This window comes from Falco cherrug, chromosome 2 (genome assembly GCF_023634085.1).
Source record: "Falco cherrug isolate bFalChe1 chromosome 2, bFalChe1.pri, whole genome shotgun sequence".
NCBI classification, from domain to species: domain Eukaryota; kingdom Metazoa; phylum Chordata; class Aves; order Falconiformes; family Falconidae; genus Falco; species Falco cherrug.
This window is the reverse complement of record NC_073698.1, coordinates 12004830-12023825: the sequence shown is the minus strand read 5'-3', so window position 1 is coordinate 12023825 and position 18996 is coordinate 12004830. Positions and strand designations below refer to the sequence as shown.

Genomic DNA, 18996 nt, shown 5'->3' with positions numbered 1-18996 from the left:
TTATAATATATGAATTTGGGGGAGGGTTATCCCTCTGACTTCATTCTAGGGTGGATAAGGGCAATGGATGCTGCACAACTGTGTGGTAGAACTCATACAATCTGCGGCAGACTGCAGTCATACATATTTACATAAATTGTATTTTCTTCTGTGAATTATAATAGCAGCAACAACGGCAGCTGCAGCTGCAGCTGCAATAATAACTGCAACAGAACTTCAAGTAAAGAATTTCACACATCACTTAAAAAAATAATTTAGATATGTACCACTTAGTATTTTAGAAAATATCTATTGCATCTAGTTTAGTTTAGAAAATATCTAATTCAATATAACTTTTTAATAGTTTGTTTCAAGCTGAAAACTACCAAATCCTCTCTTTTCTTCTGTGAAGTTTTGCTTCAACTAGCTTACCGTGTTCAATACAAAAAGCGAGTCTCAGAAATTTCCTGATCAGCTCCTGTTCTAATTCTACTCAAAGCTGTTTGTGGTAGGTTGACCCTTGCTGGATGCCAGGTGACCACTAGAGCCACTCGATCACTTCCCCTCCTCAGCTGGACAGGGGAGAGAAAATATAATGAAAAGCTTGTGGGTGGAGATAAGGACAGGGATGGATCACTCACCAATTACCATCACAGGCCAACACCTGAAAGCATCCTCCACCACATACATTAATTCCTATAGCGTACACTGCTTATGCAGTTAAAACTCTGCAAGGTTGTCTATAAACAGAAATAGATTATCTTTCTTCAGAAAAAGCTGAAGTTACTATAGGCCACTCAATATATTACTGAACCTTGAAGTGCTTACATACATAAGAAAATATACTAATTTGTATATGTTATATATATATAAAAAAGCAACAAGAATCTCATTCCAGATCCGTTTCAAAAATAGCTAATAAAAAAGGCTGTAAAGACCTTGTATTATCTCAATCTTGTCAGAACTCATATATCTTGACCAAAAGAAGAGGCCTAAATGGTTGTCTTCATAGATCAGTGCTATGCTGAAAACCGGAAAACTAGGGATAAGATAAAACCTGATGGTTCTTCACTTGGTTGGCGACTTCAAAATTAATTGACTGCAAAATCTTCTTTCAATAATAATAAAGGATACCATACACTTTTCTTTATAATTATTTACTAGCTATATGGCACAGTACACAAGCTGTAAATCAGATAAGGAGACCTCATAGAAGTAATTTATATACAAGGAACCAAGTGAACTAGGCTAAGTTCTTGTCGATGCTACAGATACAGGAAAGTTGTAATACCCTAGATAAACAGACAAGAACAAAAGTTACTACTGCATATCAAACATTTATGTTTTCTCTTTAAGTGTTACTCAAAAAATTGTACTGCTCACAGCTCGTTCTGTGTTCTTGCAAAGAGTATACCTGATGTACATATCTTTTAGATTGGCTTCTCAGTAAAGCTTTTTGAAGTATACTCCTAAGTAATTAATTATCCAACATTAATTCCACAGTTGTCATGAAAAGAACCCCAACTATTACTACCTGGAACTGGTTTTGGTACATTTTTAGAACCTCTCGGAGTTTCAGATTTTCCTCTTCCAGTTTATTCTTGTTTATTGCCATTTCATTCACAGTTGCCTTTAGGTTTTCAATAATCAGCTCATCCTTTTCACTGTTGGGATGGCCATAAGTAATCACCTCTTCTTGGTTTTGTTTCTTATTGCTTATTTGGAATTGGTAATTCTGGGTCTGCTTCTATAAAACAAGAAAATCTTTTAAGTGAAATTCAATAATTACTTGTAAATTGCTAGGACCAAACCATTACTCCTAAAATCCTAAAGCTATTTCCATCTACACCAGGATTTGCTTAGAAAAAATGGCACAACTGGAATAGTTTGCATTACTTCTCTAAAGGATATTTCGGGTTTTTTAAGCCTCATATTCCTGCCCTCCATAAAAAATGCTTCAGAAACTTTCAAGGACACAGAATTTTTTCAAGGATGTTTCTCCTCTGCTGTGTATTTCCCTAGCACTTATTGTTAATTAGCCTCAAATATGAGAAAGATGATTATGATGACCTACTCAAAGCAGTTACCTATACAAAACAATTTGAGAGAAATGTTCTTTGATTCATCGAACTCAGTAGGAGTTGTGTGTGTGTGTGCCTCAGGGAAGATACTAACCTTTGACTAGAAGGCCAGCATTACGTAGTTCCTGTATAAAGAGCTCAGTTACTACAGGAACTGTACTTTGATATCATTATCCTTAAACTTGGGGAAGAATCTTTTGAACATTCTGCAGTTCCATAATCTATTCAGTTTCTTGTACTAATTAAAATCTAAAATGAAAACTTCAGAAGATTGGTATTGCCAGTATTTGTGAATTCACAAGCATCATGAAGAAACATAATTACTATAGTAACTGGTTTTGCTGTTCAAAAACCTATCAACATGGATCCCTCTACTGGGAGATTAACAAGCAGCAGTAATCTTTCACAACATTGAGAATTAGCTGAAAAACGACAACAAAATATAACCTGGAAAACATCTATCATGTGCAGAGATCAAGTTGAGCAAGAAAATGTATATTAAAAATAAAAAGGGTTACAAATACCATATTTCATTGACAAGGGCTGCAAAAACGCATGCTTGAGATGGCTTTTGATGTCATTGACTGTGTTCCTAGAATTTGTGTTGGCTGAACACCTAAGTAGAACTGACCACTGGCTGCATATCAAATAAGAAGCTAAAAGAAATCTGCAGATAAGTTTCGTTTCCATAGATAACAAATTAAGGTCCCTTTGACATCTAAGTTATGGAGTTTCACATACCAAAATGTTAAAGCAACCTGTCAAAAATATAGTGCAAGACTCCAGCTGGAAATCAAAGATCTCACAAAAGAGGAATTTGAGACAAAGACACAGGACCAGTTAATGCTTTTGAAACAGTTAAGGGGTAATAGTCCATCAGACTGCTATTTAGTAAATTAGTCAGTGTGATGTTACAGTTGTGAAGAAAATTGTCTTCAAAGGAAGTTCATTGATGGCAGTGAAAGCCTCAACAGAAAAAGGTGAATGATCACCTTGAGTACTCTATTTTGACTTGTCTAACTGTATGATCAACATGCATCAGTCAGTAGTTTCATCTAGTCAAAGCTTTGGGTTTTTTAACACCTTTGTATGGAAGTTCAATAGTTGCAATATAATGCTTCAAGCATCTAAACCCAAAACTTAACAATCATCATTGGAAACTCTGGATACGGGTAAAGAGTCTCATAGGCATTGTTAAGAGTCTTTTACTAGATTAAGATCCTGTGAGCTTAGTAACAGTGGAAAAGGGGATTACCAGTCAGCAACGTAACTGGCTTCACCTTACTTCATTTTCTAGCTGTATTCTAGCCCAGTTAATTTTTAAGTTATCTTCTTTTTTTTTTTTTTTTTTTTTTTGAGCAGGACAGGTCATCAAGACATCATTAAATCAATGTTTTGTTCTGGATTGGAAGGAATTAAAAAAATTTAAAAAATCCTAGATCAATAGGCTATATATAAAAAAAATAATAAGCAAATTGACAAGTGAAAAAGAATCACAAAGTCAACTAAAGACTGAATGGTAACTTGAAAGCTGAAAAATATGATAAAAAAGGAATAAGTGATCCAACAAATAACTTCAAGTGTGATTATGGAGTGCACATAGAAATTAATTTTTCTGCGTAGATTATATTAATGTATATTTATGATCTTCAAAAAGATGAGTGATATCTTATATTTGAGGAAACTATATTTGAGTCAACATAGTAATGATGTACCACTTATTTGGAAAGATACTTTTCAATAAATTGTCATCATGATTAATTGCATATTAGTAAATAGCATAGATGATAAAAGTATCTCCAGAGTATACTTAAACAGTAAAAAGGAGCAGTGCTTTTTGCAGGTTTTTTTATCAGATGTATTGTAATGTTCATCATGATACTTATTTTCTCATTTTCATTAGAAAAATATTAAAATAAAAATAACTGTATGTATCACTAGATCTTTCAGTATGTGTTTGCCTTACCTAAAAAACAATGTGTTCACTACAATATCGATGTATTGTCAGATTCACTATAAGTTTAGTGGTGTTCAGATTTTTAAAATTAAGTTAATCAGCTGCAGCTGAGCTAACAGCTCATTTTCTTCCTAAAGCAGGAAGACAGGCATTTTACCTGAAATAAATGACATTTCTCGGACAGTAATTTTTGTTGACCATCTAAATAAATGAGATGATTTTGGCAGATTGTCCCCTTCTTATCCCATTCTCTTGATTTTGCCTTAAATTCCTGAAAGACAGCAAAACAAAGCTAGTAAACACAGGGAAAATAACTTTATATAAAAATCCTTAATCTAAATAACTTTTAAATTTGTATAGTTCTAAGAAAAATTTCATTCTTTAATTAATACATAATCTTTCCATAATTTGGGGAAGAAGAAAAAAAGAACAGTTATATAAATCAGCCATGCAGTCATCTCCACCAGAAAAAGTCCAGTCTTAAGGGCTGTTTATCTGAAAAAATGGGTGGTAAACATACTCACTGAATAAAAATGATAAAATATTTTGAATCACTTCCATTGCTGTAGATTTTAGAGTTATGACTATAAAACAATGATCTTATAGGAGGATAGTTCCTGTAAATTTAAAGCTATATCAGTGTCAAGTAGAGTAATCAGCAGGGAATCAAATCCTTAATATTCAGAAGAATTTTTTGAGTGGTTTTTTCCCCCCTCCCCTTTTTTTTTTTTTAACAAATGGGACAGCAGCTACTGTGAACAAATTTTACTTCCTGCTCTCTTTACAATTTCTACTTCTGGTTCTGAGTTCACCTAGTTTAAAAAAAAAACAAACTTGCCTAACAAATTCTGTCACATTAGATTTATCTAATACTGATTTTGTATTTCCATTTATAGTGTATTTGAATTTGCTCTTAAATCATACCAGAGCTTATATGTTCACAACTAGACCTTAAAGGCAGTATCCTTGAAAACAAGTAGGACTCCAGTTACTAGAGCTCTCGCTCTTTTAGTTTGAAGAGTTAGCAAAGTAACAGAATACTGTTTTATACAGTGAAAACTGTAACACTTATAAGCTGTTATGAGAATTTCCTTTTTCACAATCAAAATGTTGGTTCCAACAGTTAAATGATTTTTTATAATTATCCTAAAATGGTATATTCCCCAAATTTTAAAAAATAAGCTTTTATGTGCTACTGAAATAAAATTGAATGCTTTCCAACATAGATTAATACAAATCTTCTCTTACAGCTTTCCTAATATCTGCTTTGGCATTTTAAACCAATAAACATCTTCCCATTTTACAAAATGTGATACAAATGGATTTTCAGACTACTTAATGAGGACTGCAGGTTCAAGGCCTTACTAAAGTGCTGCTGAGCTTAGATTTTCAATACAGTAATTATTTCCTGAATACTAGAATTTGCTGAATATATTCTAAGCACTCATTTTTCATACTGCATAATTAATCAAATTATAGCATTGTGTTACATTATTTTCACATTTTAATTTTGAATAAGGTTATTCTCAAATTGGCTGGATCAGACAGTTTCACAGTAGTGATATAGTTAGTCAACGATAGATATATAACCCATTTATTATTCTTGTAGTAGCAGATGTTGGCAGCTACGCTGCAGTCCAAAGCATAGGAGCTTTTCTGATGGTAAGGACTCTTCCATGTGGAAAAGACAGCAACATTATGCAGAGTTAGGATGTGCCTAGGATGTGTCCGGTTACATAGGTACAGTCACCTGAAGGTTGCAGAAGTTAATACAGAAGATAGGCAAGTCCAAAATAAAGATCCTGAAAGTACTTAAAATGTACCAGGCATTAACGTTCTGATTGTAAAGTTCTCAAAGTGTCTAAATCATCTACATCATAAATCTACATAAAATCTACACCATAAACCTGTAAGCCTTCACAATGCTTAGCAGCTAGGCAACTAGCTCACACTTTCAAGTGACATCTCCCTACAGGACCCTGTTTAGTAAATACTCAAAGCACACACCATGTGATCACGCTCTTCAGAAAGGAAGGCCAGAGAAAATGAATTTTTTTTGTGATCCCTCAATGCTTCATCAGAATAGTGGTTAGACTGTTCTCCCCATATGTGGAAGACTCAGTTTAATAATCTTCCTTCCAGACAGAATCTGAACCATAATCTTCCCATGTTCATTTTCTACCTAACAAACATTATTTTTCAACAGGCTTTTGAATTTTTCCTTTTGAAGTTGTTTCACTTTGCACAGGATACCAGCAAATTTATGGAATAAGTAAAAAAGAAGGAGCAAAAATTAGCACAGCTAGAGATTATATCACTCAGTTCTAAGAAATGAGACTGGATATCAGTTTTTGCAACAGGCATATAGCCAGAAGAATATCTGGGGAGAAGCCACCACTTGGAGGCACATTCTCTATGCTAGTTCTCTGTGCTGGCTAACCCTCCTGCTGGCCCAATAAATATTTGATTATTCCACAGATCATAAAGCAACATCTAACTCTGAGAAGTCAAGGCTGGAACTTATGATTAGAAATCAGTATCTTCCTGTATCCAGGAATAATTCAGCTAAAATCCATTCTGTGCCCAGAGGGATAGGGAATATGACTGAATCCTCCTCAATGTCTCATATTATCTAGTCCTCCCCTCAGTATGCTGGATTCTGTGGAATTTATTTTTAAGAGCTTAATCCTTCCTCATGCATTACCTAGGCCTAGGGAAACTAGGCACTGAGGTCAAGGTTGCAGCTTCCCTCAGGCACATGGGTGCTGGCAACATATGTGTGTAACAAGCAATTTTCCAGTCCTATAATCTTTTTCTATCTAGTCCTACATGGTCAAAATTGCCCTGAGGTCTATAAAACTTGAATTAATAGTAGGTATTATGTGATAGTATCCTGCATATGTAAAAGGTCTCATGCCTCTAGAGATTATATTATCCAGTATACATATATTAATCAGGAAAAAAGTAAAATCTATTTACAGTTACTCTTATGAAGAAAATTATCTATATTAACTCACCAAACTATAAACACCCTAATAAAACTTGGATAAAAGAAAAACCTGAACATTAAACTATGCACCTTTTCTTGCCAGAGCAAGAAAATTATATGATTTTTGTAGAATTATCATGGAATTATAGTTTACAACTGTAAAACAAATTAGTTCTAAAAGAATATTAAAATTAGAATATAATAACAAAGCATTCTTACCTCAAATTTCTTACAGAAATTGCTCAGTTCAGATGGTGTCTCTAGACTTTCTTCATATTTTTCTCTAATTTCAACTGTTTTTTCTTTTAACTGATACGACTGTAGCTTTTCATAACTATGTGTCAACTCTGAAAACTAAAAAGGAAAGCAGAGTTGAATATGCAGAATTTATCAAAGATGACCATGTGGACAAACTTTTCTTTAGACTACAATTGCCAACTGCAGCTTCAGCATTCTAAATAATTAATGTAACAAAGAATAAATTAATAAAGTAATTTTATTAGAGATAATCAAGACTAAGCTTTCATACAAATGTTAACTAACTGTTCAAATGGGTTCATTTGACAGCTACTTAATTCTGCTGAAGTTCTTTATGGCACTGCTACCCATAGTGTCATTTCCTCTACAATGTTTATATGAAATGTTCTATACTTGTTTACTGCCATCTTGTGTTGACATTTTTAAAGGGTGCTTCACTAGCCAGAATGAAAGATTATCATTAATGCATTTTAATCTTGCATATTTCTTTTCTATCATGAAAATTATTGAAACATCAGGTGTGTAATGATTGCATTCTTCTGAAAACCTTAAGTACCAAAAAGTGTCTATGAGAATTAGACACTAAATACTGTTCTGCCTATTGATCTTACCATGAAAGTGTGACTTAGGAGTCAAAGTCAGAGAAGGGAAGGTACTAGCAGAAGTACCAGCCTTTCCAGAAGAAAACAGTCTCTTCAGAAAAATGGCCAATCTGAACAACAGTTAGCTATACTACACAAGGAAAGGGGCTAGTGGCCATTAAGAGGTTTGATGCAGCAAACTGACATTGTCTGGTACAGCTATGTACATCTGGTTTCAAAAAAAAAAAAAAGAAAAGAAAGAAAGAAAGAACCCAAGGATATTGTCAAAGGAAATCCTAAAAATATGGTCTTGAGGGAAGCTGAGGGAAAGAACTTTGTAAAGAACGTTGAGCAGAACAGAAGCTTACAACTATCATGTCTCTTGGTTTGTTTCTTTACATTCAGGTATATATGACTTAAAAATTTCTGACTATAACATAAAGTTCTTTGTCTAACCAAACAAAATCCATAAATCTTATATTTTTGTTAACTGCTCAAGTGAACTACTGTCTGGAAAAAAAAAATAGTTCCAAGGAAGTAATTGGAGAAGGAATGGAATCCTATTGAACCAACATGGAATGAGCGATTGAGGTCTCTGCAGATAACAAAGATGGCCAAAGAAGTCCAGAAAAGATATGGAATAGGAAGTGGAGTTAAAAAAGAATCTGGAAACTTCACAGAGACATCTGAGATGATTTTGAGAACTCATAATATAGAACACCAAAAAAGAATTGAAAACATGACCAGAAGATAGATTGCCCTAGACAAGAAAGTTTCATGAAATGGTGACATACAGGGATAGATTTGACCAACTTGGAATTTCTGAACAGAAATCCTGTGACCTGGACTTACAAAGCTGAGATTTCATCTTCAAAACAAAATCAAAACCCTTGCAGAGAAGCTGCCTACATTTGAAATGGACCTTGCCAGAGTTAAGATAAAATATTTAAAACAGGTCATTGTTTTCACACTCAAACAACATGGAACTCATTGTCTTTGGAAGAAAGATATAATTTTTCAAATAACAGGAGTGTTGCTCTTGAATATATTATGGCATATGTGAATTGCCTGGGAAGAGCAAACTCAGATGAAGACAGGTATTAGACTGTTCATGCTAAAAAGGCTAGGAAACATAGGATCCAACACTTCAGTGAATCAGTTTAAAATGGAACAGAATGGCCAAAATGAGAAAATTTAGTTTAAATATTAGAATTATTTAATGAAAGTAGGATATTTCAGACAGATTATAGTCTGGATGTTATCATGACTGGAACTAGAACAAAACTTTGTTGTTCTATTTGCTTGTTGAGTAAGTATTTAAAAAGATGATGCATTTGGCATTTTAGTGAGTTCTGGGGTAGAATACATCTAAGTTTAGATTTCTGAAAGTTAGACATCCAAGCCTGAGTTACTTTGCATTAGAAAAGGCTGCCTTCAAATGCTTAGTCATTTCAGCTATCTTAAATTCTCATCATACACTGACATGAATTATATTCTAGGGGTGTCCATTTCCCTCTGTTGATTCTAAAGGGAGCCAGAGGTAGCTCTGACATAGCCATCTAGCTTTTAAATGTCAGAGTGAGGCAAATCATTACCAAAGTGCTTTGAGCAAGAATGGATTCTGTCATTTTCAAAATGAGAATAACTACTAAACATTTAAATAGGAAAAAAGAAAGGAAAAAAATAATGAAGTTGAATGAACCCCTAAAGTTTTGCTGTTTAATTATGACAAAATGTTGTACATTTGAATGAGTGCAGCAGTGTGGCCTAAGGGTTTCAGGTTACCTATCAGGAATCATTTGCCCAATACAAGAAGAATACAGGTTCTACTGCATTCAACCGGCACGCAATCAATTCAGTGGGAATGTTGCTCATTGAACAGCGACTTTCATCATTGGCAAGGGTAAATAGCACTGAGGACCACAGAAGCAATATATTAGAGAGAAATTTGTTCTGAATAGCCTAACATTCTGAGAGTTAGAAAAATTGATCCTTTCTATTTCTACCAAGATTAGGAAGGAACAAAAACTGGGAGGGATTTTAAGAATAACTCTGCAGAGAAAGATACAATGCTACTGGTAAATAGTAACACACCATTTGTGCAAAACTAAATTGTAGCTCTTAAGGTACAGTGCAGAAGGAAGTATAACTTTCAAGTGAGGGTAAGAACCAAAAGAAGGGAGACAAAGGAGATAAGGCAAAGATTAATACTGTCAGGGAAGCTCTATATTTCAGATATGAGTTTGTGCAGCTGAGAATTGGGTAAATTGAAGTCTTTCTGTTGTAAAGACTGCAGTATGGTAACTTAAGAAAGAAACTCAATAAGGAGAAGTGGAAAAAGGTAGGGGAGCAGGGTGGGATAGTCTTATTGTCTAGCGTAGGTGCTTGGAATTGTTCTGATGGCAAATCTGTTTATCACATAGAATATCTAGGCAGGCCTCCTAACTTAAGCATTTACCAGTTTACTTCTTTCATCAGTGTGTACTGGATGGATATTTCATGAAGAAATATGGTTTGGTGAAAGAAGATGAATGAGAATTGGAAAATAAAATGCAAATAGCATCAGTGCTGGAACCTTTGGTAAAATAAAAAGGATGACTGAGAGTGAAGGAAGTGTTTGGAGACAAAGACTGGGAAAGTGATGTATATTCTTAAGAGCTAGAAGTCCAAACGTCTTGCATAAACATAAAAGAAGAAACAATCAGGAAACTCAAAGAAAGGTTAGGTAGTCTGAGTGGCAACTGTAAAGGAGAATCTTGACAAGAAGTATAGCCAGGTTTACAGGGAGACAGCTTGTAGGAAGTGTCAGATTCTTTAAAAAAAAACAACCACAAAGAAAAAACATACTGTGTTTGAAAGGACTTGCAGGGTAACTAACAACTTCAGAATCAAAATCTATGAAAAATGGTCTGGAGTTTCAATTTCAGAAAGTTCAGTTTCAGTGAAGATCTTAGCAACAACATGTAACATAAAACCAGTCATTTTCAGCATGTGATAAAAAAAATTAAGATGCGAAAAATATTGCAGCAATTGTGAAAAAAGATGAGAAAAGAGAAGTCTGCTATATTTTGGGCGCTAGTTCTGCTCTGCTAAAAATACCTTACAACTTATACATAAAAAGTTACACTGTTTTTCATTGTATGATATTTATTTTCTCAGTAATCATGCCAAAATGATGTTTCTTTTTCTGTAATTTGTGTAAATTATAAAAAAGTTTTTGTTTCTAGCTACTTTCTCAAATGATTAAAAGTGTTAATTACATATCATTTTTCACATATAAAAGAAAAAATAAACTAAACACAACATAACCTTAAAAATAAGTTATAAATTTGTTCATTTGATGGATTTGGGTGGTAAGTGTAACCACCTCTAAATGAAAATAATGATATCCAATCTAGCAATCCAAGATGACTTTAGTATAACTGTGATGAGTGGAAATTTGAAATTGTAACACTAAATCTCTGGTAGGAAAATCGAGTGAAGGAAACAGTAGAATAGTAGGAAAACCAGTTGAATTGTGTATGTTAACTTGTTAAAATCAGAGAAACAGAATAGACTGAAGTTCGCTAAGAATTAAGAGTCACGATTGAAGTGGGAAATAATGAAGCAACAAAAATACAAGCACAACACAAACACAGGCAAATAGAATCATAGAATCATAGAATGGTTTGGGTTGGAAGGAACCTTTAAAGATCATCCTCCTTCAACACTCCTGCCACGGGCAGGAACACCTCCCACTAGACCAGGTTGCTCAAAGCCCCATCCAGCCTGGCCTTGGAACACTTCCAGGAATGGGACATCCACAGCTTCTCTGGGCGACCTGTGCCAGTCTATCACCACCCCCATGGAAAAAAGTATTATTCCTTATGTACAATCTAAATCTACTGGTTTTCAGTTTAAAACCTTTGCCCCTCCTGTTACTACAGGCCCTGGTAAAAAATCTCTCTCCATCTTTCTCATAAGCCCCCTTTAAATACTGAAAGGCTGCTATAAGGTCTCCTGGGAGCCTTTTCTTCCACAGGCTGAACAACCCCAACTCTCTCAGCCTGTCCTCACAGGAGAGGTGCTCCAACCTATGACCATTTTCATGGCCCTTCTCTGGACCTGCTCCAACAGGTCCATGTCTTTCTTGTACTGGGGACCCCAGAGCTGGGTGCAGTACTCCAGGTGGGGTCTCAGCAGAGCAGAGCAGAAAGGGAGAATTGCCTCCTTCTACCGGCTGGCCATGCTTCTTTTTAGGCAGCCCAGGATACGGCTGGCTTTCTGGGCTGCAAGCACACTCTAAAATAAATAAAGCCAAACCAAATTCCCAGTATCAATAATACAGGTTACTCTAGTTTTGATAATATGTTCACTTATGGAAAGCTATCAGACCACCTTAATAATCCCTGCTAATCAGGCAAACTGAAACCAGAAAAACTTATTGTAAAGCCATGGTGATAACAGTTTAAGTCTTAAAATTCCTCATCTGCATCAGAGTCTTACCAGCATGAATCTAATTATCTATTTCACTTATTTACCAAGCTTTTAGTTTATTAGTCTAAAGTCAGGAAATCAAGTATCTGTCTTATTAACAGATGTCACAATCACATCAAAAACCATCCAAAGAGTTTGGACATGGCAGTACAGAAATGATAATAGAGCCTGGTAGGAAGCTGTAGTCACCATCATTTGTATGATATGATTCATCTTTCCCAAATCCATAAAGGTACATCTATACTATTAGGCATGTATAAGCTCTTTATACTGGAATCATAAAACACTAAACCCGACATTTTTCTTACTTGAGATTTCAGTGCTTGAAGCTGAGTTTCATACTTCTGAGCCATTTCATATTTAGTTTTCTGTAAGTCTTCCAGTTTCTGTTGAAGTAGTCCCACCTATAGTTAGAACAAGCATTGAATTTTACTTTTTCTGAAGCTATCCAAAATATGTCATTTTTGTAATAGTAATTTGAAACTTTGAAAGAAGACCATTATTTAAAGATAAATATTAAAAATACATATTCATTCAGTAACTTAATAATAAAACAGGATACCACAAACCCAGATTGTTTCAACATTAAGTTAGGGATTTTATACCAAAAAAATCTCATAGTACGCTTATGTTATGATTTAATGATAATGCTGTAAGAGTCCATCTTGAAAGGCCATTTAATGAAAGCTTTTCTGACCCAAGTATATAAATGAACTGCTGTGCCACATTGTGAAAATTTCACTTGAATGGCTTATATAACAATATATATGACTTTCAGCTACTTATGTACAAATTAGCAGGAGACTGCAGACTTATTTCAGCTCCCTAAGTACAGTGTCATTTGAGGTATCTTGAATTATCTGAGTTTCACAGGGATCTGAGAAATATAACAAAGAGCATACATGACACTGATGTTTTTCTGGAGGGGCAGCTGGAAGCTAGGTAGAATATGCTAAAATATTTCTCTGTACAGGCAAATGAATTGATGCTTTAAGGATTGGCTAGCTGAATCATTCTCTTGGCTCCTCTGGCTGCAACGACTAAAAGCAAGTTTCTAATTGCTCTTTTTCAAAATTCTCACTGGCAGTTTAGACACCTAGCTCACACAAGCATGCCCATGTGTAAACACCTAACTTCACATCTTGAACTAGGACTGAACGCTGTGCTAGAATTTACTAATGTTTCTGAATGAATATTCAGCAGACAAGACTGTGAAGTATGGACAACATCAAGTACGCTGGGGCTTTCAGTGTGATAAGCAAGTCTAGAGTGGTAATACAATTCAAATCTTCACTACTAATAATGGAATTATCACACAAAGACAGCATATCATATAAAATGATAAAAATCAGGTATAAGCAGGAATTACAAAGATATAATTATGTGAAATTCTTTGAACTGTACATTTCCATTTAAAATTTCTGATTAAACTAGATGTATTGGCATTTAAAAAATAAAATTATCTTTTTATAGCTAAACTGAGAATATTTAGGCTTTAAGGAAATAGAAGAAATACGAGACTTTCAATGACATTTTTACAATCACTTTTCAGAACAGAAGCACACTTTAAAACAAAACACTAAGGACAATTAGTGACCTTCAAAAGGTGTTTGGTGTTTGTACATGACAGAACGAACAGGTCTCCTTACAGAGCATTTAAAGCATACTATTAACTAACTGCCAGAATAAATACTTTCTTTACAGAACGTGATATTTTTAAATACCTCTTGACCTTTTTGATGCAGTTTGCTTTGGGCACTTGCTAATTCTTGATCGCAGATATCCATCTTTGCTTCTAAAGCTTTCATCTTCCTTTCCCATTCCACTTTCTTGCTATTTACCATGATATCAATTTGATGCACTAATTCCTGAATTTCAGCTTCATACGGAGAAGCTCTAATAACATAAAAAGAAGAGATTTATATTTTCAATTTTTTTAAAAAAAACAATAAGGGATCAAAAAAGAATATTTACATTGTTAATATTTAATTTTGATGGAAATAACCATTTTTCACCATCAGAAAGAAAGAAATGGAAAAGCTAAATGATGCCTTCAAATGTAGGTGGAATCTCACTATCTTAAGTTTGCCTGAAGTCAAAATCAGAGTATTTAGCATATTCTAGACTATTTGCCTAGCTTACATGATGTTTGATATCCTCTTACTCTTCCAGGGATGAACTATCAAATGAGCACAAATTGAGTTGAAGGTATCCAGGCCCAAACCTCTATGGACAGAAGTAGGAGAAGCTGAGTATTAAATTGCATATGGGCACAGGACTTCCCACTATGGGCACATAACGATGGAAGCAGTTTGTTGGAGAAAGTTCTTAAACAGCTGGCTTGAAAGTGAGCCACAATTCTTAATTGCTAATTCAACTTTTACACTCTGTTTTCCCCTTCTGTTTGTGGAAAATGAACTTAAATAAAAAGGCAACTTATAAGTTTTTATTCTACTAGGAAACACAGAGGTGAGTACATTTTGAAAAAGAACTTGTTTTGGGGGGATTGTGTGGTGGATTTCATAAAGATTTGTACAGTACCTGCAACATAAACATTAGATTTTTTCCCAAACTTCTGAGGTTAAATTTGGAATACATGTCTTACACTACAACTTCATTGTCAGTAATAAACAATGTTTTACAGTGTTGCTTTAGGAATATTATGTGTCCTAAGTAAGAACATAATGATAGATGGTTAATTTTGGTATATTAGAAGGGCCATCAAAAACTGAAAGCAGTCAAAGTTGCTCTCTTGGTTGCCTTGTTATACTGCCCCTTATATAGGAGCAGTATACTAATTGAAAAAAAGGAAATTTTGTCTGGACAGTGTCAAACAATGTTTAAATCAGCTGACATATACCATTTAGCAGATATATACAGAGTATCTGAACTTTAGTATGGCGATTTCTTCATTCCACATCCATTCCAACTTTATATTTGATGATGAATATAAAAATTTGAACTAAGAAAGATATAGATTATAGAAAAAAATGGCTCTGGATACATTCTATGCAAGAAATTTCATTACTCCTTCTACACTCAAAAACCTTTTATTTGTGGAAATTACTATTTCACATCAAAATAATACAGCCCTTCTAGGGTATATGATGGCTTTTTTTCCTGAAGTGTTTTGGAGAATATATTGCCCTGTTAACCTCAATTGTTTTATGAATTCATTTTATGCTAGCTTCTCTCAATCTGTAAATTTACAGCTGGCATTTCAGATTTGCAATGATTTATTTAAAAGTCAGAATCTTTCTAGAACTCATGAACCTATTAAACTTTCAGTAAAACATCCTGTTAGAAAAAAATTTATGTCATAATTAAATAAAACTGTTTACTGAAATGTTCCTGAACATTATGTTTTCCTGACTTACTGCTTCTTATCCATTTAACCTAGGATTCTAGAGTTTGGGAAAAACATAAAGGAGAGTATATGCTCCTGTCTAATTCCTCCCCATAAAATACAGGTGAATCCAAAGCTGCTTTTAGACTGTTACAAAGAAAATGTAGCTATTGGACAAATTGCTTAACTATGTATATGAGCCCATAAATTTTCAATAAAACTTAATTTTCATTGAGTCATATGGAAAAAAGAGACTTTTCTATCACTGTCATTAATTACACATCACAAAAAAATCTGTTATTTGTCAGTCATTAAAGACTCCAATTTAATCTGAGTTTACTTAAATTGAGATACTGGATCAGAATTAGTGCAGACAGTATTTTGATAAAAGCCTTTAGCAGACTTACCACTGTGTAATGCTTGCTTCATGTCATTTATTGAAATATTTTCTTTAATCAAATTCATTTATTTTTTGAAAATACCGTATCTTCTAAGCATTTTTAGTATGGTCAGAGCTCATAGAATGTTGGATGTAGATATTTTTATACGAAGTATGAAAAGGGGCATGTATCTCACTGGAGTGAAAGAAAACCTTTCATTGACTGTTTTTATCCAGTGGAATAATGTGTTAAATTTTTAAACTTGCGAGAAGTAGCATCTCTTTCATTTCACTCTCTGTAAACATTTACTTTCTGCACCATTTTTTTTAGTGGCATCTGTTATATGCATATCCTGTGCTCACATGAGTTAACTGTTGATAAGCTTTTCAACTTCTTTTCCACTTCAGTTTTAGAATTTTTCTAATACTTTTCTTGTTAGCTGTTCTGGTTTTAATTGCTTTACGTTTTTTCTAAACAAGAGATTCTATTTATAAAATACCCTAATATATAGCTTTATTACTTTCTTTAGAAAACATACTTTTATCACATATTGGAATGTACTGAAATATGTCATCTTTTTCGTCATTGCAACCATATCTTGGCCATAAAAAACTTAAAAATCTCATTTACAGTCTTCAAATCACTCTTTTCAATAATATGATCTGGTTATTGTGAAAATTCCTGCACTTTTCCCTCTGCAACAATTTGGAGATCAGTGTGTCCAATAATTGTAATATCTAAATGAAGGTACAAATAAAACCAATGTCTCCACTGTCAACTCTCCCTTATCTCAACGAGTTATACTGTTAGTAAGTTGTTAGTGGTATACTTAATTTCTTTTCACTTTTTGTATCTGTCATAGTGACTACTCATTGTACAACTGAAGTTTAATCTGCATTTAATTTCCGTTTCCTCATACTATTGCAGAATTTTCAAGTGTCTTTTTCTTTTTTTTTAATTTTGATTAGAAGACTGTATTGAACTTCCTGTCGATAAACCCAGCAATTTTATTCTTTCATAAATTTGTTAACTATCCTTCCTATTACCTAAACTAATGCAAAACCAGCATTGTGATCTATTACTTTTCATTATAATAAATTTAGCCTTCTGATAAACAAGTTTCTTCACTTCAAAATAATTCAAGAATGCTGTGACTTGGTTTTGAGTTATGACATGCTCCATTTTCCTTTTAATAGTATTATTTATCTCACTGACACTTTCCCTAAAAGTAAAAGTGATAGCCACTGGCTATAATTTAATTGGTTCTTTAATTTTAAATAAATTAAAAGCTATGTGTTCTCTTGATTGCTGATAGTATACACCTCTGTCTGCACATAAAGTGCCTCTATGATCGCTAATCAGTTAGCAGTCATTCTAGTATCTCTATGGCATGACAGTTCGTTAAAATGAGCATAGCTATTTCCTTAAAATGAGCATAGCTATTATTTTATAAATAATTGCCAAAGAGACAGTCACACAGCGACAGAAGTTGATACAGTATCTGAATAATGTAGCAGGAACCTACAAAAGCACAGCAGTACGCCTGTAACCACTCCATCCTAGGATGTGTTGGAGAGGATTTCAGTACCCCAAATTAGCACAGAATGTCATTTTGTGTCATTACATTTTGGCATATGTTTTTGGGGGGACATTGCAACCAAGAATGTACCAAGCAATTAGGAGCTCTACTTTAGCAGAACTGCTCTTAACAAAACACACAGCCATGTGCTCAGAGGTAACATCCCTATTGCCAGTGAACCTTCAACTGTGGAGAGTGCTGCCAGCACTTCGCTGAACAACAGTAAGCTAGCTAACATGCTCCTTTACTGTAAATGACTGTGCAAACCAAGCCTTCACTTAAGCAAATGCTTTTACTCCTGGTAGTTAATATCACAGTCTTGTGTGAATGCTAGCATGAAAATGCTTCCTTTCTTTTCTAGTAATCTTTCACATCCCAGCTGTTCAGGCAGCTCTCCAGATGTCTGCCCTCCCAGTGCCCATGCAGACATACTGAAGTTGTCCGTAGGTTGTTCTGTGAGTCATGCTGGTCCCACATACTCTGCATTTCATACGCTGTATGCTCAACTTCTGACTGCACTACACTAAAAAGAGTACTGTAACACAGGTATGTGTTTATAGAATATCTTTCTTTGGTGCTTAAATGGTGCATAACCCTTGTTTTGATAATTATTACAGGAAATTGGAGCAAATTTGTTACATTTACAATATAATTAAAACTCAACGTGATTTTTTAAGGTAAAATTCTTTAAAACTTTTATATCAACAAATCCTTGAAACTTCAACATTATCAATGTTAAGCTTGGAAAGGCTTTTTAAATACACACAAATTTTAATGTCTTTTTAATGTTAAAACTGGTAGAAATGCCATTTTAAAGTTTAATATGAGACACAGAATAATAATAAATAAAGTGCAAGCAAGTAAGTACAAAACAAAAATACCCTCCTCCCAAGTGCCTCAAGCTTATCTCAAAAGAGCATTAATGATGCAGTAAACTTTGATTCCCTCTTGGTTCAATATGAAATGGGTTTTTAAAAACAGAAGATGAAGCAATACTGCATCAGGACTACTTTTTCTTTAACACTGGTATAAGGACCTATGCCCTTACAGCCTCATGTGATGTCAGATGGCAACACATTGGTGAACCACCAGCAATGACTCAGCTATCTGGTTTCAGCCTTCAGAAATAGGTACTTTCTTTTTTGCATGTCACAAGGATCATCTAAATAGTGTTTTGCAAGTGCAAATGCAACCTCTAGTCTGGATCATTAGGGCCCCCTTTCAGATCCACCATGGCTGGTACCATTACCTCTTAAGTTTCACCTGTCTCTTTCAGACCATCCTACACAAGGCAAGTTCCGCAGCTGTTGCTAGAAAATCTTCTCTCTACAGTTTTGCACGTTTCGAACCACCAATATATAAAAGGGAGC

General features: G+C 34.3%; 1 protein-coding gene across 1 annotated transcript in view; it reads right to left on the bottom strand.

Moving 5' to 3' along the window:
- The window catches only part of DEUP1 (deuterosome assembly protein 1), a 62224-nt gene that overhangs the window by 21697 nt on the left and 21531 nt on the right, over nt 1–18996 (bottom strand). Inside the window, exons 3-7 of the mRNA XM_055701664.1 lie at nt 14046–14217; nt 12630–12725; nt 7226–7360; nt 4175–4288; nt 1514–1726 (exon numbers count right to left, since the gene is read on the bottom strand). Of these exons, the coding sequence (XP_055557639.1) occupies nt 1514–1726; nt 4175–4288; nt 7226–7360; nt 12630–12725; nt 14046–14217 (730 nt within the window). The remainder of the gene's footprint in view (nt 1–1513; nt 1727–4174; nt 4289–7225; nt 7361–12629; nt 12726–14045; nt 14218–18996) is intronic.